Genomic DNA, 25,922 nt, shown 5'->3' with positions numbered 1-25,922 from the left:
GACAGGTAGTAAAACCTATTTAAAACTGAGCTCATTTTCTGACTCCTTAAACATATTTTCAGATTTAATCTCAATGGTAACTCTGTCTACTCATTTTCTCAAAATAGAAACTTCGAGCTAATTCTTCACAGTATTCCTTGCCTCTCCTCTCCCTCTCCAAATCTAACTGGCCAAAGCTCTTGCAGTAGTGGCCCCACTGCAAGGTAAGTTCCCTGGAAGCAGGGACTTTGTCTTTTGGTTCACTTTCATCTCTTACAGCCTAGGACAGTGCCTGGCATATAGTAGGAGCTTAATGAACACGTATTAAATAAGGGCATGAATGGGTCACTATGTCCTGTCAGTTCCACTGCTAAAATGTCTCTTCCAGTTTTTGATTTGTAATGCCCCTGTCTTAATTTAGGTGTTCTCTTGCCGGGACCACTGTATTTGTCCTCTTCCGTGTACCTCAATTTTCTGCATGGCTGTCAGAGTGCTTTTTCTTTCTAGACTATGTATCCAATTCATATTTTTGCTTTAAAACAATCCCTTTCTAGATCCTCATTGCCTATAGGATCAAGTCTAAACTTTCTTAATATGACATTTAGGAATGTTCCCAGTCTGTGCCCCGCCTGTTTTTCTAGTTTCACCATATATTTGCTGGGTAACTTATAGTTCCTCAAATTTGCAACAGGTCATCAGGCAATTGGTGTTTTTGTTCTTGTTGCTTCTTTTGTCTGAATGTGTGAAATCCTATTTATCTTCTCCTATTTCTCTTTCAAGGTCTAAATCAAATGTCACTATCTCTGTGTAATGTTCCTTAGTCCCAAGCCCCTCCTTTATCCCACCATTGTCTTTTCCACAACTTTTCCATGTTTCTACAGCCCTGTGTATATACTGCTATTATAGCACTTAATATGTTGTGCATTAACTAGTTGCGGTCCCATCTATTTCTTCCAACAAAGCTATTTGATTTCAAAGGCTGTTTCATACAGCCTTTGCCAGGCATAGTGTCTAGTATCCCATTGCCAGGCATAATGTCTAGTACAAAGTACGTTTTCCTTCTCACAAAAATACTGTATCGTTAATACAGACCATATATGTCAAATTCGGAGAAAAATGCAACCTTTTTGATAAATCCTATCATAATATGCTATAGGCTATGGTAGTATTGTGATACTCCCTCTGAAACCTATGATGAATACTTAGCTGTCTTCATTTAACATGAATGATTAATATGCTAGACTGGCATCATTAAATCCCTTCATCATCCCAGCCTTCTTTATTATGACCAAGCTCTTGTTGATGAGCTACATGTTTAAACCTTGTCCTTTAGTGTTTTCTCTCTACTCATTCTTGATAACAATTCATCTGGCTTGCCTGAGATCTTTAACACAACAGTGCATCGAGGCTGAATTGTTGTGTTGCTGCTGCCCCCTTAAGGTGGCCAAAGACACTGCATTGCCTGAACAAGCGGAAGAAAAGTCACTTAATTAGATTAGGAAAAGACTGTGAGATTCCCAAAATCCTTTGGTATTCAGGTTACTGAGTATAGGAATTAAGTTATTAAAACAACTTCATTTAGCATTCTAAAACAGTGAGGGGTACTCAGTCCAACTACTCCCTTTGTAGAAAGAACTAACGTGAGTTGATAGAACATTCTTTCCTGTAATTCAGCAAATCTCAGAATGTGGTTTTAGAATTCCTGGGAATATCCAACAGCCTTTAGGGGCCCATAAAGTTCTTCCTTTTTCAATTATGCATCTGTATGAGGCCATATCTTGATTTTTCTTTTTTGAGGCCATATCTTTAATACTTCAATCAAAACAACATGTCACAATAGTTCAAATGCAGAAGAAGGTATGAGAATGTACCTTTTATTAAGTCAGAATTAGAGATGTGCAAAAAATGTAAAACAATGCCACTCTTACTATTTTTATTCTGAAAAATAGTTACTTTCATAAAATGTGTGTGTTGATATGTAATGGGGTTTTTTATTATTTGAAAGGACTCTCTTGGGAAGACTTTGAAGTAACCAGTCAAAAAAAATTGTAAGTTCTTATTTGATGACATTGTTAATAAAATTAAGTTACATATATAAATAAAATGTAAGGGTTTTTTTAATGTTTATTTTTGAGAGACAGAGCATGAGGAAGAGAGGGGCAGAACGAGAGGGAGACACAGAATCTGAAGCAGGCTCCCGGCTCTGAGCTGTCAGCACAGAGCCCAATATGGGGCTCTGACCTCAACGCGAGATTGTGAACTGAGTGGACATCAGATGCTTACCCTCTTAACTGAGCCACCCAGGTGCCCCAAATATAAGGATTTTTTTTTTTAAGCTACAGTACATCGCAGGAAAGACCTGGAGCCTCTACACTGAACAAAGGATGAGAGTGGAGGGTTTTAATTTTCAATATTTTAAATATCTATAGATAAAATCCATACAGAAGCTCTCTAAGGCTTCTCAATAATAGATCCAGACATTAGTCCTAAACTCAAAAAGTTCTAAAACCACTCCTCTAACTTATAGCCTTTCTTCTACTGGAGGCATTTTTCTTTAACATCAGAAAACTTATTTTTATATGCGTTCCCACACTTTCAGATGTTATTTAAATGAATCATTTTCTAACTAAAATTGTTAGCCTTGTTATATCGGTAATTAGCTTTCATCCCATCTACACTGTGAGCTCCATAAAAAGATAGATTTTATTCATCTTTGTATATGTAGTGCCTTACACTGCATCTAGCACATTGCAGAAAGATGTTCAATAACCTTTTTTAAAAAAATATTTTAATGTTTATTTATTATTGAGAAAGAGACAGAACATGAGCATAGGAGGGGCAGAGAGAGGGGGAGACACAGAATCTGAAGCAGGCTCCAGGGTCCAAGCTGTCAGCACAGAACCCGGCACAGGGCTCGAACTCATAAACCATGAGATCATGACCTGAGCCGGGGCCAGAAGCTTAACCGACTGAGCCACGCAGGCACCCCAGAAAGATGTTCAGTAACTTTCTTGAGCGAATGAATATTCATTTCAGCTAATTCCATCTTTTCTCATTTATTTGTAATTCTATCACACTCATAACCTCTAAATCTAGGAAATAACATGTGTAAAACACCTACTGTGTGGCTTCATAATATGGATTCAGTTGTTAGTTTCAGCTCTTCTCCTTCATTCAGTGTAGAGACTCCAAGTCTTTCCTGAGATGTATTGTAGCTTTAAAAAAATCCTTACATTTTATTTGTATATGTAACTTAATTTTATTAATGATTTAATCAACTGAGAATGTACTGATTTTCTTTAAGTAGTTACTTTAAAGTCTTCCCGAGAGAGAATAAAAGGCAAGCATTATTCTGGGCCTAATTCTGAGGGAACAGGAGGATGTACTCTGTGGTGCCTAGGATATAGTGATTTCAGCTGAAGTAGGGTTTAAAACCTCAGAAAAGTGTCATCACTTATGTGTCATGCTGCACTGGTATAACAAATAAACAGATTTTGTATTGCTGAGGACAATGGAAAAAGCAGGTGATTTTTGAAGCTTTTTGATGGTTATATGAGAGTGCATTATATTAGTCTAATTTTGCAGATGTCTGCAATGTTTTATAATAAAAAGTTAAAGTAGATTAGACTGATATTCTTAGATGTGTGTGTGTGTGTGGGGGGGTGTTTAACAATATAAAAAATTTAAAAGTTTAAATGCCAGATACACCTAGAAACCTAAGCACATTTAGAGGTGTCAGAGACTGAAGGAGAGCAAACATTCATGCTTAGTTAGGGCTTAGAGGAGAAAATCACCATTTCTATTATGATTAGTTTGGGAAAGTACTTCATTGGTTTAAAAAAAAAAATGTGGCTTAAGAATTGTCTTGGAAGGGAGCGCCTGGGTGGCTCAGTCAGTTGAGTGTCAGACTCTTGATTTCTGCTTGGGTCATGATCCTGGGGTTGTGGGATTGAACCCTGTGTTGGGCTCCATGCTGAATGTGGAGCCTGCTTGGAATTCTCTCTCTCCCTCTGCCCCTCTCCCCTGCTCTCTTCCTCTCAAAAAAAAAAAAAAAAAAATCATCTTGGAAGGGGGTGCCTGGCACCTGACTGGCTCAGTCGGGAGGAGCGTGTGACTCTTGATCTCAGGGTTGTGAGTTCGAGCCCCGTGTTGGGTATAGAAATTTTATCTTGGAGGTGGAAATAGGCTATTGACTAAATTTGTTAGGTGGGAGGTTGAAGGAATGGGAAAAGATAAGGGAAACCTGGTCCTCATGAGGAAGCCTGCAGAAGACCTACAGACGCAGATGAGAATTTTAATTCTGATCTGTGATGCACTATGCAGGTAATGTTCTCAGAGCTGGAGTGACGGACCAGAGTTAAGGAGCACAGAGGGGCAGGGGATGCAGTAGTTGAGGAGGCAGCCTGGTGAGCCTGATGAAAACACAAAGAATGGCAAACTGTTACCCTATTATAAATCAAAGGAATCATGGCTAGAAGTTACTATAGAACATTTTAAACCTCATTTTACTAATAATGTATACTTAAAATCATTATTCTGATAATATGTATCAGTTAAGAACTTTAAAGAAACCTCATTAAAAGAGCTTCCCTGTAGAAACTGAGGTAACTTTATGTACTCACCACACTTGAATTCTAGTACCTCTTGAAAAAAACTTGATAATTTAAAAATGTTTATCAGGTTTCTGAGGAAGGGAAAACTGTTAAAGTGAATACTTTGAATTTTGTACAGTTTTTTTATTTATCCATTTTGAAAGAGAGAGAGTAGGTGAGGGGCAGAGAGAGAGAATCCCAAGGAGGCCCTGTGTCACCAGCACAGAGCCCGACAGGGGGCTCAAACCCACCAACTGAGATCATGACCTGAGCCAAAGAGTCGAATGTCCAATTGATGGAACCACCCAGGCACCCCTCATTTTGTATGCTTATTAAAATGACAGTGATACATGTGAATACTAAATATATGAATACTTTTAGCTACCTAATTATATGTAGTTAAAGGAGGGCCTGGGGTCTCTGCTCTAAATAATACTGCAAATTCCACATGAGTTTTTAAAAAATATTTTTTATTTTTGAAAGAGAGCGTGTGTGCACACGAGAGGGGGAGGGGCAGACGGGGTAGGAGACAGAGGATGTGAAGTGGGCTTTGCGCTGTCAGCACAGAGCCCGATGCAGGGCTTGAACTCATGAATAGTGAGATCATGACTGGAGCTGAAGTCAAATGCTCAACTGACTGAGGCACCCCAAATTCCACACAAGTTTATAGACTAGTAGGGGAAATGTTGACTAATAGCATATAAAAAGCATGAAAGTGGGAGGCAATAATCAATGAGTCTAAGATTGAGTGGATATTTGGAATATGAGAGTATGTTCCCAAAAGATTAATTTGAAAATCTTCTGTAAATGTCCAATAGCAGATTTTAAAATAAGTACAGACAGTTCATTAAGAAAATAAAAGTTGGGTTAAAGGGATGGGATGTTTTAGACTTCTCAGTTTTGATGATTACTACATGTATATTGAAAATCTTTCCATGATGCCTTTTGGAGTTTATTTTACATTATAATTTCTTATTTATAGGCATTGAGGTAGGCACTGGAAAGGAACCAATCCACGGTAATCTGGGAAAGGAGCATAAAGTCTATCAGATGTACAGGTCAAAGTCTGGATGGAATTAAGAGAAGTGCAAAAAGTAGTCTGAGAATAGAAGTCATTATCTTAGGCATCTGACTGGAAGGTTGGGGTATGGTGTATGCTTCCTTTCAATTCTGTATCAGATGATTGATGTTAGAACCCCACCTGTGTTTGTAGATAGTAAAGCAGACTGGACCATTAAAAATCCTGTTCCAAGGCTTTTGTTGAGAGTTTTGGCCAAGAGACTATTAACAGCATGAAAATTGGGAGAACGTCTGTCTATTCAATGTTGTATTTCTCAATACTTAGCAGAGTGCCTGGCACGTAGCAGATGCTTAATAAGTATTTGTGTAATAAATAGTGTATTCTATTTATATTGTATTCCATTATTGTATAATGAAAATCATAATGATAGTGATGAGAACAGTAGTCCTTAACTGTTTATAAAGTGCTTCACCTTGGAGTTGGCAGGATTTACCTATCAGCAAACAATTATTATGTAGGTCTATGCTGGGCAAATGCCATGGGCTATGGATACAGTAGTGCATAAATTACAGTCTCTACTGTCAAAGAGCTCACATTCTAGTAGAAGAGGTAGTCAAGAAAGTTCATTACCATACGTTGTGGTAAATGATACAGTTAGTGTAAGTATGGGGGTGATATGGAAACACACACAGGAGAAGCACGTAATCCAGTCTTGTGGAGTCGAGGAAAACTTCCTGGAGAAAAGTGACTAAGTACTAAAGGATGAGTAGGAGTTAGCTAAGAGATAAGGGAATGGGCAGAACATTAAGCCAAGGGAGGTAGCTGTGCAAAGGCTTGAGGTGTGCCAATATTTCAGTGTGAGTGATGGGGTGGGAGGAAGGTGTGACAGAGATGAAGCTAATGAGGCAATTTAAAGGGCCAAAGTGTATCACTGAAGGAAAAGTTTAGAGTAAGAAGAAAAGGGCAAAGACTGAAACGTGGGCAAACAACACCGAAGAGGTGGAGAGAGGCAGAGAAGTCCTCAGAGGAGACAGAAGGAATGGTTAGAGACACGAAAGAACAGGGAGAGAATGGTGTCATGGAGCTGAGTGAAAAGGATTTCAGAATGAAGGAGTGGCTGAGAATATCAGGCGTAGTAGTGACATTCTGAAGGAGAGAACTGTACATTTTATGGGCAATATAATGAGGAATATAATGAGAAAATGAGAAAAGCATTATTCCTATTTTATATATATTATATATATCAACTTCAGTTTATATACAACTATATATAATATTAATTATATAATATATAATAATTATAATTAATTATATTTTATAGAATAATATATAACTTATATGTTATATGTAACATCTATAATTATAACTTAAATATATAAAAACTTGTAAATATAACTTATATAATTATATAATCTGTATATAATATATACATATTATATATATAGTTTTATATAAACTGAAATTGAGAGAAGTAAACTGGTTTGCCCAAGACCATACATCTAATAAACAACCCAAACAGAAACCCTAGTACTTTTCTGGTTCTAACCCCAGTCTTCCTCCATCATCACAGTCTGCTTAATGTGCTTAGAAAATCAACAATTAACTGAGAAGTTGTCATCAGAATATATAATCCTGAATATTTTGCTACAAAATCCTTAAACAACGAAAGCTCTAGTAGAATATTTTGGAAGACTTCAAAATATATTTGTATTACCCTTTTATTAAATGTAAAAATACACAGGTTTGCAAATTTTTGTATGAGAGAGGGTTTATGAAAAATTATGACAAGATTGAATTTGTATATGTAACTTTAAAAACTGAAGTGTAATTAACATACAGTGTTATTTTAGTTTCAGGTATACAACATACTGATTCAACAATTCTATTCATTACTCAGTGCTTGCCATGATAAGTGTAGTCACCATCTGTCATCATACAATGTTATACGGTATTATTTATTATATTCCCTATGCATTGCTTTTCGTCTCTATGACTTAGTTATTTTATAACTGGGAGTTTGTACTTCTTAATTCCCTTTATGTATTTGGCCCATCCTTCCATCCGCCTTCCCTCTGGCAACCACTGGTTCTCTCCTTTTAAGAGTTTATTGGAGGGGCGCCTGGGTGTCTCAGTTGGTTGAGCATCCGACTTCGGCTCAGGTCATGACCTCACAGTTCTGGAGTTTGAGCCCCGCGTTGGGCTCTGTGCTGACAGCTCAGAGCCTGGAGCCTGCTTCGGATTCTGTGTCTTCCTCTCTCTCTGCCCCTAACCCACTCGCATTCTGTCTCTGTCTGTCTCAAAAATAAATAAACATTAAAAAAAAATAAAAGAGTTTATTGGATTTGTGTCCTTACTCGTTTGTTTTTTAGGTTCTACATATAAATGAAATCATAAGCTATTTGTCTTTCTCTGACTTATTTCACTTAGCATAATATCCTGTAAACTCATCCATGTTGTTGCAGATGGCAAGATGTCATTCTTTATGTTTGAACAATATTGTGTGTGTGTGTGTGTGTGTGTGTGTATCCACATCTTTATCCATTCATCCATTGATGAATACTTGGGCTGCTTCCATATCTTGGCTATTGTAAATAATGCTGCAATAAACATAGGGGTGCATATGTCATTTTGAATTAGTGTTTTTGTTTTCTTTGGATTAAATACCCAGTAGTGGAGTTACTAGTTCATATGGCAATTCTGTTTTTAACTTCTCTGAGGAACCTCCATACCATTTTTCCACAGTGGCTGCACCAATTTCCAATTCCACCAACAGTGTGTTAGGGTTCTGTTTTCTCTACTTCCTTGTCAACACTTGTTTTTTTTTTTGTCCTTTTGGTACTTGGTCATTCTGACTGGTGTAATGGTATATTTCACTGTGGTTTTGATTTGTATTTCCCTGATGATTAGTGATGTTGAACATCTTTTCATATGTCTGTTGACCCTCTGTACATCTTCTTTGAAAAAAAAAAGTCTATTTGGGTCTTCTGCCCATCTTTCAATTGGATTGTTTTTGTTTTGTTTGGTGTTGAGTTGTAGAAATTCCTTATATATTTTGAATTTTTTTATTACGTTTCTTTATTTTTGAGAGGCAGAGAGAGACAGAGCATGACTGGGGGAGGGGCAGAGAGAGAGGGAGACACAGAATCCGAAGCAGGCTCCAGGCTCTGAGCTGTCAGCACAGAGCCCAATGTGGGGCTCGAACTCAGGAACTGTGAGATCATGACCTGAGCGGAAGTCGGATGCTTAACCGACTGAGCCAGCCAGGCTCCCCTGTTCTTTGTATATTTTGGACATTAACCTCTTATCAGATATCTCATTTGTAAATATCTTCTCCCATTCAGCAGGTTGCCTTTCTGTTTTGTTGATGGTTTCCTTTGCTGTGTTTTCTTTGTTATTTTGGTGTTGTCCCAATAGTTTATTTTTGCTTTGGTTTCTCTTGCCTGAGGAGGCATATCCATAAATATGTTGTTAAGGGAGATGTCCAAGAGATTACTGCTTGTGTTTTCTTCCAGGAGTTTTATGGTTTCAGGTGTCACATTTAGGTCAATCCATTTTGAGTTTATTTTTGTGTGTGGTGTAAGAAAGTCCAGTTTTATTCTTTCGCATGTAGCTGTCAGTCCCAACACCATTTATTGAAAAGACTGTCTTTTCCCTATTGTATAATCTTGCCTCCTTTGTTGTAAATTAATTGGCCATGTAAGTGTGGCTTTATTTCTGGGCTCTCCTGTTGATTCACAAGTCTCTTTTTGTGCCAGTACCATGCTATTTTGATTACCACAGCTTTGTAGTATATCTTGAAATCTGGGATTGTGATACCTCCATCTTTGTTCCTCTTTCTCAAGATTGCTTTGGCTATTTGAGGTCTTTTGTGGTTCCATACAAATTTTAGAACTATTTTTCCTAGTTCTGTGAAAAATACTATTGGGTATCTTTTTAAAAAAGATATTTATTTTTGAGAGAGCGTGAGCAGGGGAGGGACAGAGGCAGGGAGAGAGAATCCTAAGCGGGCCCTTGGCTGACAGTAGACAGCCCAACGCAGGGCTTGAACCCAAGAACTAGGAGATCATAACCCAAGCTGAAGTCAGACACTTAATCAAATGAGCCACCCAAGTACTCTTGCTTGGTGTCTTGAGAGAGACTGCATTAAATCTGTAGATTGCTTTGGGTATGTTTTGGATGTTTTAATGATTAATTCTTCCAATGCATGAGCATGATACATCTTTCCATTTGTTTGTGTTGTCCTCTATTTCTTTCATCAATGTCTTACAGTTTTCAGAGTTTTCACCATACTGAAAAATTAACCTCTGGGTTAAATTTATTCCTAGGTATTTTATTCTCTTTGGTGCAATTTTAAATGGGATTGTTTTCTTAATTTTTGTGCTACTTCATTATTAGTGTATAGAAATGCAACAGATTTCTGTATATTAATTGTCTGGAATTTTTATATCATAATACACATTGCACCACATAATTAAGATCATTTGCATATTAAGCAGCTATTATTTAGTCTAAGACGTGGTCTCTAGTTGGCTGATATATGAGAGGGAGGCAGTTTGGGCAGAGTCTCAGGTCATTATGCCCTTGAAGGAAGGGCATGAGTAGTTAGGGTATTGTGCAGTGAGGGTGCAGAGGGGGTGGTAGGAGACAGGAAGGAGAGGATTTAAGGACTGAAAACTTTCAGCTGCAATTTAGAGAGCATGACGATCCATTCCTTGACTTAAATGTCAGTACTGTTGACTCCCTTCCACAGGAACGTCCTTGATGGATTTATGGTTCAGTGTTGAGATTCACTAAAATGTGTGACATTCAAATAATTTTTGAACATTTCAGTGTCCATGTCATGACTTTGTTGGAACATATATACTTTAAAAAGCCTTCATAAAACCAGAATTCTCACTGTCATTATACAATTAAGAGGGAATTTGGCTTATTCTAGGAGTACTGTTAGATAATGTTCTGTATGATAAATTCAGAAGCCTTCTATACTCTTGACAGTTGAGCAGAATTTTGAGATAGGTCAGTGTGTTCCTTAAGACAATGCCATACATGTGAATATTGTTACTTGATTCTTCACTGTCATTAATTACAACAATAGAAGTGCTACCTGCATGTTGCTGACTTGGGCACTTTGAAAATCAGAGAAAACAGCACCTGACTTTATCACATGTGAATGAATTCACTAAATGAATTCTAAAACACAGCCCGCTGAGATAACTGCATTTCATTCAGTATTTGAGAATCATTTAATAACCTAACTCTGTGTTCTCCTTAATGCCAAGTAATTCTAAGAGAATAATTGCTAGCACATATTAGTTTATTTTTTAAAACTTTTTTTTTTTATGTTTATTTCTGAGACAGAGACAGAGCATGAATGGGGGAGGGGCAGAGAGAGAGGGAAACGCAGAATCCGAAGCAGGCTCCAGGCTCTGAGCTGTCAGCACAGAGCCGGACGCAGGGCTCAAACTCATGAGCTGTGAGATCATGACCTGAGCCAAAGTTGGACGCTCAACTGACTGAGACACGCAGGTGCCCCCATATTTGTTTAGAAGAAAATAAACTTCCTTAAATAAAACTGTGCTCACGTGGGACAAAATACCCTGTTCTACTGCCCGTTGCCGGCTAAAAACTACAGTTTCACTAAATGTAGAGAATACTTGGAGCACCTGGGTGGCGCAATCGGTTAAGCGTCCGACTTCAGCCAGGTCACGATCTCGCGGTCCGTGAGTTCGAGCCCCGCGTCAGGCTCTGGGCTGATGGCTTGGAGCCTGGAGCCTGTTTCCGATTCTGTGTCTCCCTCTCTCTCTGCCCCTCCCCCATTCATGCTCTGTCTCTCTCTGTCCCCAAAATAAAATTAAAAACGTTGAAAAATAAAAAATTGGGGCGCCTGGGTGGCGCAGTCGGTTAAGCGTCCGACTTCAGCCAGGTCACCATCTCGCGGTCCGTGAGTTCGAGCCCCACGTCGGGCTCTGGGCTGATGGCTTAGAGCCTGGAGCCTGCTTCCGATTCTGTGTCTCCCTCTCTCTCTGCCCCTCCCCCGTTCATGCTCTGTCTCTCTCTGTCTCAAAAATAAACGTTAAAAAAAATTAAAAAAAAAAAAAGAAAAAAAAATTAAAAAAAAATGTAGAGAATACTTTCAGTCATGTCTTTTGAGCTTCCAATATATTTCTGCTGCTCAGAATTATGGTTCTCAAATAATTCGATTAAAGGATCTTTTGATTGCACTAGTCGGTTAGGCATTATAAGCTGGTTGGTATTCCCCTTGCCCTACCACACATGCCAATTGCACTGTTTTTTTGGCATCAGTATAATACAGTAAGAATGCAGACCCCGCAGTCGAACTGCCTGCTTTTATCCTGTGTCCAACACCACTCATTAGTTGTGTGGTCTTAAACAGGTTACTTAACTTTTTTTTTTTTAATGTTTATTTTTGAGAGTGTGCATGTATGTGCGCGAAGTGGGGGAGGGGCAAGGAGAGGGTGGAAGAGGATCTAAAGCAGGTTTTGTGCGACAGCAGAGAGCCCAGTGTGGGAGTGGGACGCAGAGCCCAAACTCATGAACTGTGAGATCATGCCCCAAGCCTAAGTCGTAGGCTTAACCAACTGAGCCGCCCAGGAGCCCCCTTGGTTACTTAACTTTCTAAATCTGTTTTTCTTAAAAATTTTTTTTAATGTTTATTCTTGAGAGAGAGGGAGAAAGAGCATGAGTGGGGGAGGGGCAGAAAGAGGGAGAGACACAGAATCCGAAGCAGGCTCCAGGCTCCAAGCTGTCAGCACAGAGCCTGACATGGGGCTCAAACCTGTGGGAACCAGAAGATCATGACCTGAGCTGAAGTCGGATGCTTAACCCACTGAGCCACCCACATGCCCCTAGGTCTCTGTTTTTCCATCTGTAACAATTTACAGACTTCACATCTGTAAACTCAAAAGACATTATTCTCATCTTAATATTTTAAGAATTTAAAATTACTGGGCTTGGAAATTTTGAGAGAGAGCTTGATAATAATCTTTACCGTAAAGGGCTATTGAGGGGATTAAATGAAATAATGCTTGTTAAACACTTGGCATATTACCTGGCACACAATAAAGGCTCCATAAATGTTAGCTTGGATTATTATCATTCATATGTGATCAAAGGATGTGTTAGTGAAATAGTTGTTTTCTTTTTAGTATTTTTTTTAGGTTTATTTATTCTTAGAGACAGGGAGACAGCATGAGCAGGGGAGGAGCAGACAGAGAGGGAGACACAGAATCCAAAGCAGGCACCAGGTTCTGAACTGTCAGCACAGAGCCCAACGTGGGGCTCGAACTCAGACTGTGAAATCATGACCTGAGCCAAAGTCGGACACTTAACGGACTGAGCCACCCAGGTGCCCCAAGATAATTGGTTTTAATAAGACATTACAATCAATGACTGTGGAACAGAGTTCTTTCTTGTGAAGTCAATGAACCTAACATAGTCAAATTCATACCTTTAACTTTAGCACAGAAAGACAACTGAGTTAGCAATTGGAATGTAATATTGTTTCTACCAGGAATTAAAAAAATTCCTTTAAAAAATTATAAAGGAATCCAATAGATATTTGCCTGCTTGATTTTGAATTTTTTTCTCTGAATTTTTTTCATATCTCTATAAAACTAGAGATATGAGTCCTATTGGTTTGTAACCTACATCTTAAAAGACAATTCTATAAGACAAAAAGCTAACAAACTTAGTTTGCTACAACTTTTTTATCCTCAAAATGCAGAACAGAGCAAACTCAGCAAAAGATTGTCTGCTCATATTTTAATTAAAAAAGTTAAAGTTAGTACTACAAATTTTCACAGACTTTCAGAATGAGAGCTCAGAGTACTGAAATGACATTTAAAAAACGATTTTAACTGGTTTTACTCATATTAAATTTAAAAATTAAACTTATTTTATTCGGAATCTATAAATAAGTCAAGATATAATTTGAAGATTTAAAAAAAAATTAGATGAAGAAGCTAGCTGATTCATTTATTCTCCAGGACTACTCTTGACAGGGTAATTTTTCACTGTCACCAAATGACAGAATTTTCTTTCATTTTGCCACAAAAAAAGGCTCCTTCAAGTTCCCTCTGGCCAATTAATCCAGCTAAATTTATCAATTTATGTGAGATTGCTCAAAGTTTCCTCATACCCTTTGGTATTAATTACTCTTTTAGATTACACAAATAATATATTAATATATGCTAATTGGCAGGGAAATGTACGTTTTTACTGAAGAGGATAAAAAGGATAGGGAGACCATGAGTGATGAAATCAATCAAAATTATTGATACCTACTAATGTTAGGTATTGTTCTAGAATTTTTTACATATGTTATCTAATCCTAACCAGGAAGCACACAATTGAAATTTGGATTTAGATCTGATTCTCAAATTGTTGTAATCAAAGTATGAGGTGATAAAGCCTTGTAGTATGAGGACAATGGAAATAGTGAAGTAATATATAAGAACAAATTTGAAAGAAACAATCACAAATCTTGACAGTCTATCATAATTTAGGAGATCTAAAGAATGAACCAGAAATAACTCTAAGGTTTGAGAAGCTATGAGAATGAAGGATAAGTTCTCTTGGTTATACAAGAAGAAATATCTAATAGGTAACTCTAGATATGATAGAATGACTCAGGTAAGAGATCAAGACTAGAACTACTGGTTAGTTTTATCTCAGGCACATAGATTACTCACAAACCTTGGTAATGACAGATAGTCATGTACTGCCTGCTTTTATTAGGAAAGTACTGTTAATAATGTAATAAGCACCCACAGACCCACTGAACAACAAAAGTTAGGACCTTGTTAATAATTACATGGAATCATGTCCCATCTACCTTCATCATATTGTCTTCTCCCAGAGAGAAAACTTTAGTCCCCAAATGGCTTCACTGGAAAGTTCTTGCAAACATTTAAGGAAAAAATTATATAGGGGCACTTGGTGGCTTAGTTGGTTAAGTGTCTGACACTTAATTTCAGCTCAGGTCATGATCTCAGTTCATGAGATTGAGCCCCTCATTGGGCTCTGCACTGATAGCATGGAGCCTGCTTGGGATTTTCTCTTTCTCTCTCTCTCTCTCTCTCTCTTTCTCTGATACTCCCCCACTCACATTCTCTTTCTCTCAAACATAAATAAACATTTAAAAAAAAAGAAAAAATGATATCAGTTCTACATGAGATCTTACAGAAAATTAAGACAAAATAATTCCCAACTCATTCTATGAGAGCAGTATTATTATTAACAAAAGCAGATGTTACAAAAAAATAAAACTACACACCAATATCATCCCATAAACATGGATGGAAAACTTCTTAACAAAATTTTATTAAATTGAATTTATCAGCATGTTAAAAGGATAATGCATCATGACCAAATGCAGTTTCTCCTAGGAATGTAAAGTTGATTTAACATTTGAAAATAAATTAATGTAGCTTACTATAACGAAAATCAAACATAAGATTATCTCAATAGATACAGAAAAGACATTTTATTAAATCCCACATCCATTCCTAAAATTACTCTAGCACAATAATAGAAAGGAACTTAATCTCATACAGGGCATCTAAGAAAAATCTGTAGCTAAAATCATTTAATGGTGAAAGACTAAACATTTTTCCCCTAAGGTCAGGAACAAGGCAAATATGTCTGCTCTCCCTACTTCTATTTGACTTTGTACTGAAGAAGGTTCTATCCAGAATGGTCCAGGCCAAAAAAAGAAATAAAAGACATACAGGTTATAAGGGAAAAAGTTGAAATGTGTTCATAGATGATATAGTCATCTATGTAGAAAATCAAATGGAATCTATAAAAACAACCCAATGGAACTAATAAGTTACTTTGGCCAGGTAGCAGGATAGAAGATGAGAATACAAAAATAAATTATATTTCTATATACCAGCAACAAATGATCATCAATTGAAATCTAAAAAATAACATCATTTACAATAGCATCAACAAATACAGAAGTATTTACAGATTTATATGTGAATACAAAGGACCTAGAATAGTCAAAACAAGTTTGAAAAGGAACAAAGTTGGGGTTACACTAATTTTTTCAAGGCTCATGATAAAGTACACTAATCAAGAATATGACACGGTGACTGGAGTTAAAAAAAAAAAAAATACTGTGGTTTTGGCATCAGGAGAGACAGACTAATGGAACAGAATGGAGGGTCCAGAAATAGACCCACCATAGTCAATTGATTTTTGACAAAAATGCAAAAGCATTTCATCCGAGAGATATGTTTTTTTTTTTTAATAAGTGGTCCTGGAAAAATTGTTTATCTGCAAAAAAGTGAACTTTTGCCATATACAAAAATCAACCCAAAATGGATAAAAGACCTAAATGCAAAACCTAAAACTATAAACCTCTTAGAAGTAAATATGGGATAAGTTCTTTGTGATTGTGGGTTAAGCCAGTACAACACCAAAAGCACACACTATAAAAGAAAAAGATGATAAAATAGATTTTATCAAAATGAAGTTTCTGCTCTTCAAAAGACATTGTTAGGAAAATGAAAAGACAAGCCAAAGACTGGGAGAATATCTTTTCAAATCATACATCTGATATAGGTCTTGTATCCAGAATATGTAAAGTACTTTCAAAAGTTAATGGAAAATAAATAACCCAGTAACAAAATGGGCAAAAGATTTGAACAGATACTTCTACCAAAGAATATTTGTAGGTAGAAAAGAAACATATGAAAAGATTCTCAATAGCATAAATTAAAACCATAATGTGATGTCACTACACACCTTTAGAATGTCTAAAAGTTAGAAGACCCATACCAAGTGCTGGTGAGGCTATAGAGAAAGTATAACTCTCATATACTGTTGGTGTGAAGACAAAATGGTACAATCACTTAGAAAACAGTTTGTCAGTTTCTTAAAAAGTTAAACATACATCTACCATAAGGTCTAGCCATTATACTTTATTTACTCAAAAAAGTATAGTTCATATAAAAGTTTACACATGAATATTCATAACAGCTTCATTATAATAGTAACTGCAAACAGCCCAATGTCCAGCAACAGATGAATGGTGGTATACTCAACAAACTGTGGTATTTAACCAACTCAATAGATTGTGGTATATTCATACAATGGAATAATATTTAGTACTAAAAAGGAATGAACTATTGATGATCCAACTATTGATGGATGAATCTCAAAATACTTACGCTGGATAAAAGGGCCTGATAAAATCGTACATACTATCTGATCCCATTTATAGAAAATTGAATCTTTGGTGACCAAAAACATACCTGCCTGGGGATGTGGGTGGGAGAAGCAAGAAAAGGGGGGAGTTAAGGGATCTGAGAAAACTTTTCGGGGTAATGTTTATATTATCTTGGTTGTGGTGATGGTGTCACAGGTACATACATATGTGAACTTACCAAACTGTGCACTTTAAAAAAATTTTTCTTTTAAGTTTATTTTGAGAGAGACAGAGACAGCGTGAGTGGGGGAAGGGCAGAGAGAGAGGGAGACAGAGAAGCCCAAGCTGGCTCTGTGCTGTCAGTGCTGAGTCTGATGTGGGGCTCAATCCCACAAACCATGAGATCATGGCCTGAGCCGAAACCAACTGACCCACCCAGGCACCCCCAAATTGTGCACTTTTTAAAAGCATAGTTTTTTTGTAGGTCAGTGATACCTTAGTAAAGCTATTAAAAATTTTTTAAAGCCAATAGATAAAATTTTAAAAGTTACTCCAATAGTTCAGAAGTAGTCAGGGAAAGAGTAATAGAGGAAGAAAAAAAGGGGCGAACAAGAAACAAATAGTAAAATGGTAGTCTTAAGTCCATTTATAAAAATAATTACATTAAATGTTAATGGACTAAACATTGCAATTAAAAGATATCATAATTGGGGCGCCTGGGTGGCTCAATCGGTTAAGCATTCAACTTTGGCTCAGATCTTGATCTCACTATTCGTGGGTTTGACCCTGGCGTCGGGCTCTGTGCTGACAGCTTGGAGCCTGGAGCCTGCTTCGGATTCTGTGTCTCAATCTCTCTCTCTCTGCCCCTCCCCTGCTCTCTCTCAAAAATAAACATTAAAACAATTTTTTTAAAATCAGAATTGATTTTTCAAAACAAGGTCCAATTATATGCTGTGTCCAAGAGATGCAGTGTACATATAAAATAATAAGTTGAAAGTAAATAGCTAGAAAATTATATATATCATACAGACTAAACTTAAGAAAGTTGGTGCAGCTATTTTAATATCAGATAAGTTCAAGACAGTGAGATAAAAAGGAAATTTCAGGGGCGCCTGGGTGGCTCAGTCGGCTAAGTGTCCGACTTCAGCTCAGGTCACGATCTCGCGGTCCGCGAGTTCGAGCCCCGCGTCGGGCTCTGGGCTGATGGCTCAGAGCCTGGAGCCTGCTTCTGATTCTGTGCCTCCCTCTCTCTCTGCCCCTCCCCCGTTCATGCTCTGTCTCTGTCTGTCTCAAAAATAAATAAGCGTTAAAAAAAATTTTTTTTAAAAAGGAAATTTCATACTGATGAGTCAATTCAAAAAGATGTTATAATCATAATGCATATGCACTTAAGAGGTTGAAATTACACGAAAAAAATGACATAATTAAAGGAAGAATCCTTTATTAGACAATCCTACATACCTGAAGACTGATAGAATAACTGGGCCACCAAAAGAAAAAGACACAGAAGATCTCAATAACACGATAAACCACCTTGACCTAGTTGGTACTTCTAGAGTAATACACCCAGTAACTGTCAAACACAAATTCTTTGCAAGTACACTTGATACATTCACCAAGCTATTCTGGGCCATAAATTTACAAGGATCTTTTAATACCATGCACCTTGTACCCTCTTTTACCCTGAATCTTGGGCAAAGGAGCTGAAGGTTATCACAATTTATTACTGGCCTGGATTGTGTCAGTATTTTTTGAGGAGCAATTAACATGCTGTTTCTGTTTACAAAAATACATAGAATATGAAAAATTAAGTCATTAAAAATTCTTATACAATACTAATGTATTTTTTCAGGTGCAAAAATATACAAAGCTCCATAATCACCCTGAGACCACATAGAGCAAACATGAATGATATTTCCCAAAAGGCTGAGGTAAGTCTCAAACCTTTAAAAAAAAAAAAAAAAAAAAAGGTGGGGGAAAACATAGGATTGACTGTAGAACTGCTTAAAGGGCAGTTGCTTTGTGGAAAGGTCATATCCAGACGTTCATAATGACATAGTGTCAAGATATAAAATGTAAGAGCTAAAATTTCACAGGCCGGTCTTGGGCCCAGTATTTTCATTTGGATTCTAATCTTGGAAGCATAATTATGAAATCTGTAAATGATAGTGAAATGCAAGTGATGGCTAACATCTTGAATAGAATTTTAATACCCTGATAAATCTTAGAAGTTATTTTTTAGTATTAAAAAAAAACCACCCAGATTTGACATATACTCTTAGGAGAAAGCAATAAAATCACTCTCGGGTAAAGCTCCGTCTTAGCTACTTCTCCCAACAGCTGCAGTAAAATTTCTCTTAGTCTTTTTCTGGTTCTTGGCTGTAGTTTCTGAGAGTTGTAGTAAGAAGAGCTCAGTTGCTGACACCCCAACATTATGAAGTTTAAAAAACCTTAAATGGCCAATGACACCATAAGAAAATAATAGAGGGGCTGGGTATGCCACAGATTAATAAGTAACTTGTCATTATTACTAGGATAACGGGTTTGGTGTTCTGAGGCACTGATGTTTTATTTACTGAAACGTCTTCAGGTGATCAGCTTAATTTTCAAAATGATGAAAATAATTTGCTTTCCTGGTTTTAGAGTGGAGGGAAATATTTTCTCCAGTCTTTTACTAGACCCCTCCTTTTCCAGGGGAATCTCTTTTGCCATCCTAGAGCTCAGCCTTCTTGGAGTGATACAGCCTTTTTACACATTTTTAATGTTAGTTTACAGAAGTTCTAGATGGACAGTACAGCAGTAGTAACAGCATACAAATCACTGCTTTGTACAAAGAACCTGGAGCACCTGCGTACTAAAGGGCTGCCCTTCAGTTTTACTTCTATTTGATATGGAAACAAGCAAGAGCGTTGACATATGAATGAGGCTATAAACTTTAAAGCGTGAACTTTTGCTTTATTTTCACCTTCACCTAATTTATTGAAATGAGTCCTGGTGTCTTTTAAGTAAGAGATGTAAAATCTGAATCTTTAATAATGGTGTGGGAAAATAAAGTACAGGTTGTTTTAAATTAGAATCCAGTATTCAGTTTTTATATTTTGCTAGCCTTCGCACCTACAAAGTGGAACTCCTTTATATTAATGAAGTTTTTACTCTGTTTTCTGTAATTTCATTTTTCATAATTAGACTTTAGAAAGTAATCAGATTCTGACTGTACAAATATTTCAAACTCATTTGTTTTCTGTTTCAGTATTTCTTATATTGCTTATGCTGATCTATCTTTACCTGATTTCTTCCTATCTTATTTTTTTTTAACTTTCTTCTCTTTATTTTCTTCTAACGAAGATTCTGCTTTCTTCATCTAAACCTGTCCCAAAAACCTATGTGCCAAAACTTGGCAAGGGTGATGTAAAGGATAAGTTTGAAGCCATGCAGAGAGCCAGGGAAGAAAGAAATCAAAGGAGATCTAGAGATGAAAAGCAAAGAAGAAAAGAACAATATATTAGAGAGAGAGAATGGAACAGGAGAAAGCAGGAGGTTATTTTATTTTATTTTATTCTTGTGCAAAATTCATTTTCATCTTTCTAATTTATGCTTTATTCACATTAACCATATTTTATATTAAATATAACTAAAATAATTTTCTGTATTTGTCATTTAATTTCAAACTTTGCATATAATATAGTCTAAATTTTTGACATGCTCCTATTAATTTATTTAACCATTTAGATTAAAGAAATGCTTGCTTCTGATAATGAGGAAGAGGCATCTTCTAAAGTCGAAAAGGCTTATGTCCCAAAGCTAACAGGTAAGAAACTTGAGGGGTAAACTGCAAATGAAATTGCAAAAACAGAAATGTAGCAAATATCAAACATGTTTCGTATATTCTTAGGAACTGTTAAAGGTAGATTTGCTGAAATGGAGAAACAAAGACAAGAAGAACAAAGAAAGAGGACAGAGGAGGAACGAAGACGCAGAATTGAGCAGGATATGTTAGAGAAGAGGAAGATACAACGTGAATTAGCAAAAAGGGCTGAGCAGGTATACACTAAATATTAAATTGGTATTTCTTCAGAAACTAATGGTACAAAATAAAACAATCAGTACATTGCCTAATTAAAATATTTTAATATAACATAGACTTATTAAATAGCAGCTAACTTGAAAACAAGATCTTAAACACAAATATTTAATATCAGATAAATATATCACATGCCTAGAAGGATTAAGGGCAGAATATACTTACCTTAAGGTTGAATGCTAGGATAACTTTTGTTATGCACCAACTTGTCATTTAGTCCATATTCCTTACACTGTCCACATTTCTTGTTTTTCCTGACATGTTAGAGGATTTTACAAAGATATAAGGCAGTGTCACATAAACTATCTACAGTATGCTGGTCTTTCAGTAGCAATCAATAAATACTTGGTTATTATTACACACTAAGGCATAATTAGGATATCTTCCTACCCAAGAATTTGAAACAAATCACATTTTATTTAATAATGGTAGTATTAGCTAGCTTATTAACTTTTTTTTTTTTTTTAAGTTGGGGATGGTAGTAGAAGAGGGGAGAAATGTGTGACAGCCATTTCTTTCATATAGCCATTACTGATGCCCATAGCCACAGGGGACAAATAAGAGGGGAGAAAAAAATTGTTACTATGATCTTATATAGTCTCTTAATGAATTTAGAATTCCCACGTATTTTAGCTCAGAGCATGAGAACTTAGAGGCTAGTAAGTATTTTTAAAATACTCAAGAATATGATCTAATTTCCAGAAAAAGTTAATGTCTCAAAGTGATTAATGATTATAATGACATAGAAACTTGATCAATAGTCATACTTTTATTAAGTAAAGAATTGATCAGGTCACAAAAATTAATGCACTGATACTTGTTTTACATTATAAATTATGCCTAGTCATAGACTTGATGACTGTTATATTGTTTATGAACTTAACCTAGTCTACATTATAAGATCAAAAGAGATGATCAGTGTATTGAGTTTAATGAGATGGCATTTATCTTAGAGTTGTTAATAATATTATATGAGTTAATAAATGCAAAGCACTTAGAACAGTGCCTGGTACACGTAAGTAGACTATAAATGTTTCACCTAAATGTCATGAAACCATTTTAGCTCCTCTTTCTTCTCTCATCAATATGTTAACAAATATATTAACATAGTCTTCATAAGTACAAAACTATTTTTATTGTGAAGTTGTACTTGGCTCTTTTTTGTCTACTCTTTAAGTGCTTTAAATCTGTTTGCTATGCTCCTTCCAGTTTCCTACCTTTCTAAAAAGAAAAATGACAAGGCAAAGTATATGCCATGTTTGCATGTCAAAAAAATGTATTTACCCAGACTTCGCAAATAGCCACTTCTGTGGCACAAATAACCACTTGTATAGTGGCAAATAATGACATAATGCCAGATGAATTATAGAAAAGAATTGGAATTTCCTATATTTTATTACTTTGTACATCTTTATCTAAAGAAAGGATGGTATGTACTTTGACATCTCCAGTCATCAAAGATGAGAATTCATTTTGCAATGTAAGTTCACCCAGGAATATAAATATAAGTGAGTATTATAGAGTATGCATTGTCAAATATAAAATATGTCAGTATATGTAGTTATATTTACAATATAAATTATAAAATAAGGTAATAAAATATGTAATTAAAATATATGGTATTTGGCAGCAAGTACTGTACATTGGTTTAGCCTACTTATATTAAGTCTTATCAACTTTTCCAAAAAAGCACTGATTACTCACTAGACTTTAAGACCCACTACAACCCCAAGAACTGAATATACAGTGGTTTCTCAAAGAAAAACGACGTGTATGTTGAAGGAGGTGTGTTTGAATATGATGAAGACGTGGGATACTCAGAGAGAGAGACAAAGTATCATGAGAAAGAACCGCTTCTTTTAGTAACTCCAGAAACTACATGGCAGGGTGCCATAGAATCCCGATTAATGAAAATTTTGATCCATTACATTGTTTGAGAATACGTAGGTAGAGCAAAATAAACTATCAATAGTAATTTTATCTTTCAAATATGGAAAGTCCAATTTTAAAAATTAAGTACATTTTCTGCTCAAATCTAATAAAAGTGAATCTGTCTTTGAATATAAGAAGTATGACATAGGTAATCAAGAAAAATTTGTTTTTGTTTTTTAATAGGCTCCACACTCAGTGTGGAGCCCAATACAGGGCTTGAACTAACAACTTTGAGATCAAAACCTGATCTGAGATCGAGTCAGATGCTTAACCAACTGAGCCTCCCAGGTGCCCCAAGAAAAGTCTTAATGTTGGGGCACCTGGCTGGCTCAGTTGGTGGAGCATGAGACTCTTGATCTTGAGGTCGTGAGTTCAAGGCCCACTTTGGGGGTAGAGTTTACTAAGGAAAAAATGTCTTAATGTTAATTTGAAAAATCCACTTGTACAAGTCCATATTCAAGACTGCTTTAGAAGGGATTCTTGAGTCAGGAGAACTACCAGATTCTAGGATCTTATGATGAATTAAAAATGAGTATACTTTGTATACTGGATGTTAGAACCAAAGACCAGTAAAATTTGGGGGAGAATCTTAATTTAGTATAATTAAAGATTTTTTTTCTTTGTTTTGAGAGAGAGAGAGAGAGGGAGAGCACATACACAGGGGAGGGGCAGATAAAGAGGGGCAGAGGATCTGAAGCGGGCTTTGTGCTGACAGCAGAGAGCCCTATGTGAGGCTTGAACTCATGACCTGAGCCGAAGTCAGATGCTTAACTGACTGAGCCACCCAGGTACCCCTTTATTTAGTATGATCTGGTTATCTTTGAGGATATCCTGATGGGCAAGGTTAACATCTATCAATTTAGAAAAAGAGAAATTGTTGATAGGGGACTGTGATGTTGAAAATAAAGGGAGTGGTGCCTGGGTGGCTCAGGCGGTTAAGTGTCTGACTCTTGGTTTTTGGCTCAGGTTATGGTCTCACGGTTCATGAGTTTGAGCCCTGCATCCAGCTCTGTGCTGATGGTGCAGAGCCTACTTGGGATCCTCTCTCTCTGCCCCTCTTCTACTTGTGCTCTCTCTCTCTCACGCACGCGCTCTCACTCTCAAAAAAATAAATAAATAAAACTTAAAAAAAAAAAGAAAAGAAAAGAAAGAGGAGAAAAGGAAGTTGCTTTGGGAAGGAGCAAAAGGAGTTTCCTTTTCATAATCAAAAGAAATAGTTGGGAAGCAGCTCTTCAATGGTAGCTTCTGACAGCAAACACTATAACGAAACTGCTATCTCAGTTCTCTCTGAATGTACTGACACCATGGCCACTTAGACAAATTCATCTTTTCCTTTGCTGAAACCCAATGGAAAAAAAATCCTGTCTCCTGTTAAAGTTTTGGTAATGGCTTAAAATGAGCAAAGAAGAAAGCATACAAAAACAAAACAAAGAAAAGCCACTCCAAATATAATTTATTATTTTACCATAAGCTAATAAAAATCTGAGAAGGTTCTAGTAAAAGAAATTTGGGGTTAAGAAATTTAGAATTTGGGGCACCTTGGGTGGCTCAGTTGGTTAAGGGTCTGACTCTTGATTTTGGCTCAGGTCATGATCTAATGTTTTGTGGGTTCCAGCCCCGTGTTGGGCTCTGTGCTGATGGTGTGGAGCCTGCTTGGGATTCTCTCTCTCCCTATCTCAAAATAAATAAGCTTAAAAAAAATTAGAATTTACCTTCCCTGTACTCTCAATGTCTGGTTTCTTACCATATCTCTTAGAACTTTTTATTGAGAGACAAATGTGATTTGTGAAGGAATTGTTAGCCTTCCTTTGAAGGGAAATAGTTTTTTAAGTTTGTTTATTTTTAAGTAATCTCTACACCCAGTGTGGGGCTCAAACTCATGACCCTGAGATCAAGAGTCGCATGCTCTTCCAACAGAGCCAGCCAGGCACCCCTGAAGGGAAAGAAATTTGTAATTATTTTATATATATATATTTATAAATATATATATATTATTATAAGTTTTTCTTAGACGGGTGTCTGGGTGGCTCAGTCAGTTGAGCTTCTGACTGTGGCTCAGGTCATGATCTCATGGCTCGTGGGTTAGAGCTCCGCATTGGGCTCCGTGCTGACAGCTCAGAACCTGGAGTCTGCTTTGGATTCTGTGTCTCCCTCTCTCTCCGCCCCTCCCCTGCTTGTGCTCTGTCTCTGTCTCTCTCAAAAATAAATAAACATTAAAAACAATTTTTTTAATAAAATAAATTTTTTTCTTAGCTAATGTTTTTAAAAAGCAGGGTTTTTTTAATCATTCAATAAAACTTTCACCATTTACACAGTAAGTCCCAAAGCATAGTAAGTCACAGTAAGTCTGCAAAACAAATTATTCCAAGCAAAACTTAATACAAATATTAAAATATAAAATAGATACATTATTATATAAAATAGATATTTATATAAAATAATTTATGTAAAATATACAAATATATTTATATAAAATATTTATACAAAATAATTTATATAAAATATTTATATAAAATAGATAAATTATTTCTTTGGAATTAATTTTCAAAAATTTGGTATCTTAATAAAATGTATTAATTCTCCTGTGACAGAGAATATAGAAAAGGGAAATGGAATGATGAATAGGGTCTTAGCCAGAATTCTCTTAGACTGTATAAGGAACAAACTACTTCCAGAGTCTTTCACTGATGTTAAAAATAATGTTAAATAATGTTAAATGTTAAAAAATGTTAAATAATAATGTTAAAAATTAATTTAACATTAAAAGATGTTAAAGTAATAAAATCTGAATGTTTACTTTCTAACTTCTCTCATTTTACCATTCCTTATGTTTCCTTTTCCTGACATCTCAAACATTGCATTATTTAAATCACCTGTCTTCCTTTTCATTTCTCAATCTGTTATATACATTAGCCTGCTCCTCCAGCTAACCTAATGGTGTTTCTTACGAGTAAAGCCAAATTGAGAACCCCTTCTATTGAATGAGGGTCTTTCCTTCCTAGATGTGGTCAAAATATAAACAATAATATCTACCAGAATTCTCCCTTCTAAACTAGCCATGTGAGAGCTGGTGTACTGCACTGTATTATTGTGTCAGTTATATTCTGCCATGTATTTATATTGTAAAATATAGTCATAATT

At 36.2% G+C, this 25,922-nt stretch overlaps 1 protein-coding gene across 6 annotated transcripts in view; it reads left to right on the top strand.

Annotated features, from left to right (window-relative positions):
* Nucleotides 1–25,922, top strand: part of NEXN (nexilin F-actin binding protein) — a 50,896-nt gene that overhangs the window by 6,488 nt on the left and 18,486 nt on the right. For 3 of the 6 annotated variants that reach the window (XM_049616961.1, XM_049616957.1, XM_049616960.1), the window contains exons 2-5: nt 18,621–18,699; nt 20,114–20,305; nt 20,498–20,576; nt 20,661–20,809. In XM_049616961.1, the coding sequence (XP_049472918.1) occupies nt 18,673–18,699; nt 20,114–20,305; nt 20,498–20,576; nt 20,661–20,809 (447 nt within the window). In that variant the 5' untranslated portion in view covers nt 18,621–18,672. Of the gene's footprint in view, nt 204–18,620; nt 18,700–20,113; nt 20,306–20,497; nt 20,577–20,660; nt 20,810–25,922 lie in introns of all 6 variants that reach the window. The other 3 variants (XM_049616962.1, XM_049616963.1, XM_049616958.1) reach the window with 2 other exon arrangements.

The sequence above is a fragment of the Panthera uncia genome (genome assembly GCF_023721935.1).
Source record: "Panthera uncia isolate 11264 chromosome C1 unlocalized genomic scaffold, Puncia_PCG_1.0 HiC_scaffold_4, whole genome shotgun sequence".
Classification (NCBI taxonomy): Eukaryota; Metazoa; Chordata; class Mammalia; order Carnivora; family Felidae; genus Panthera; species Panthera uncia.
This window is presented reverse-complemented; position numbering and strand designations above follow the sequence as displayed.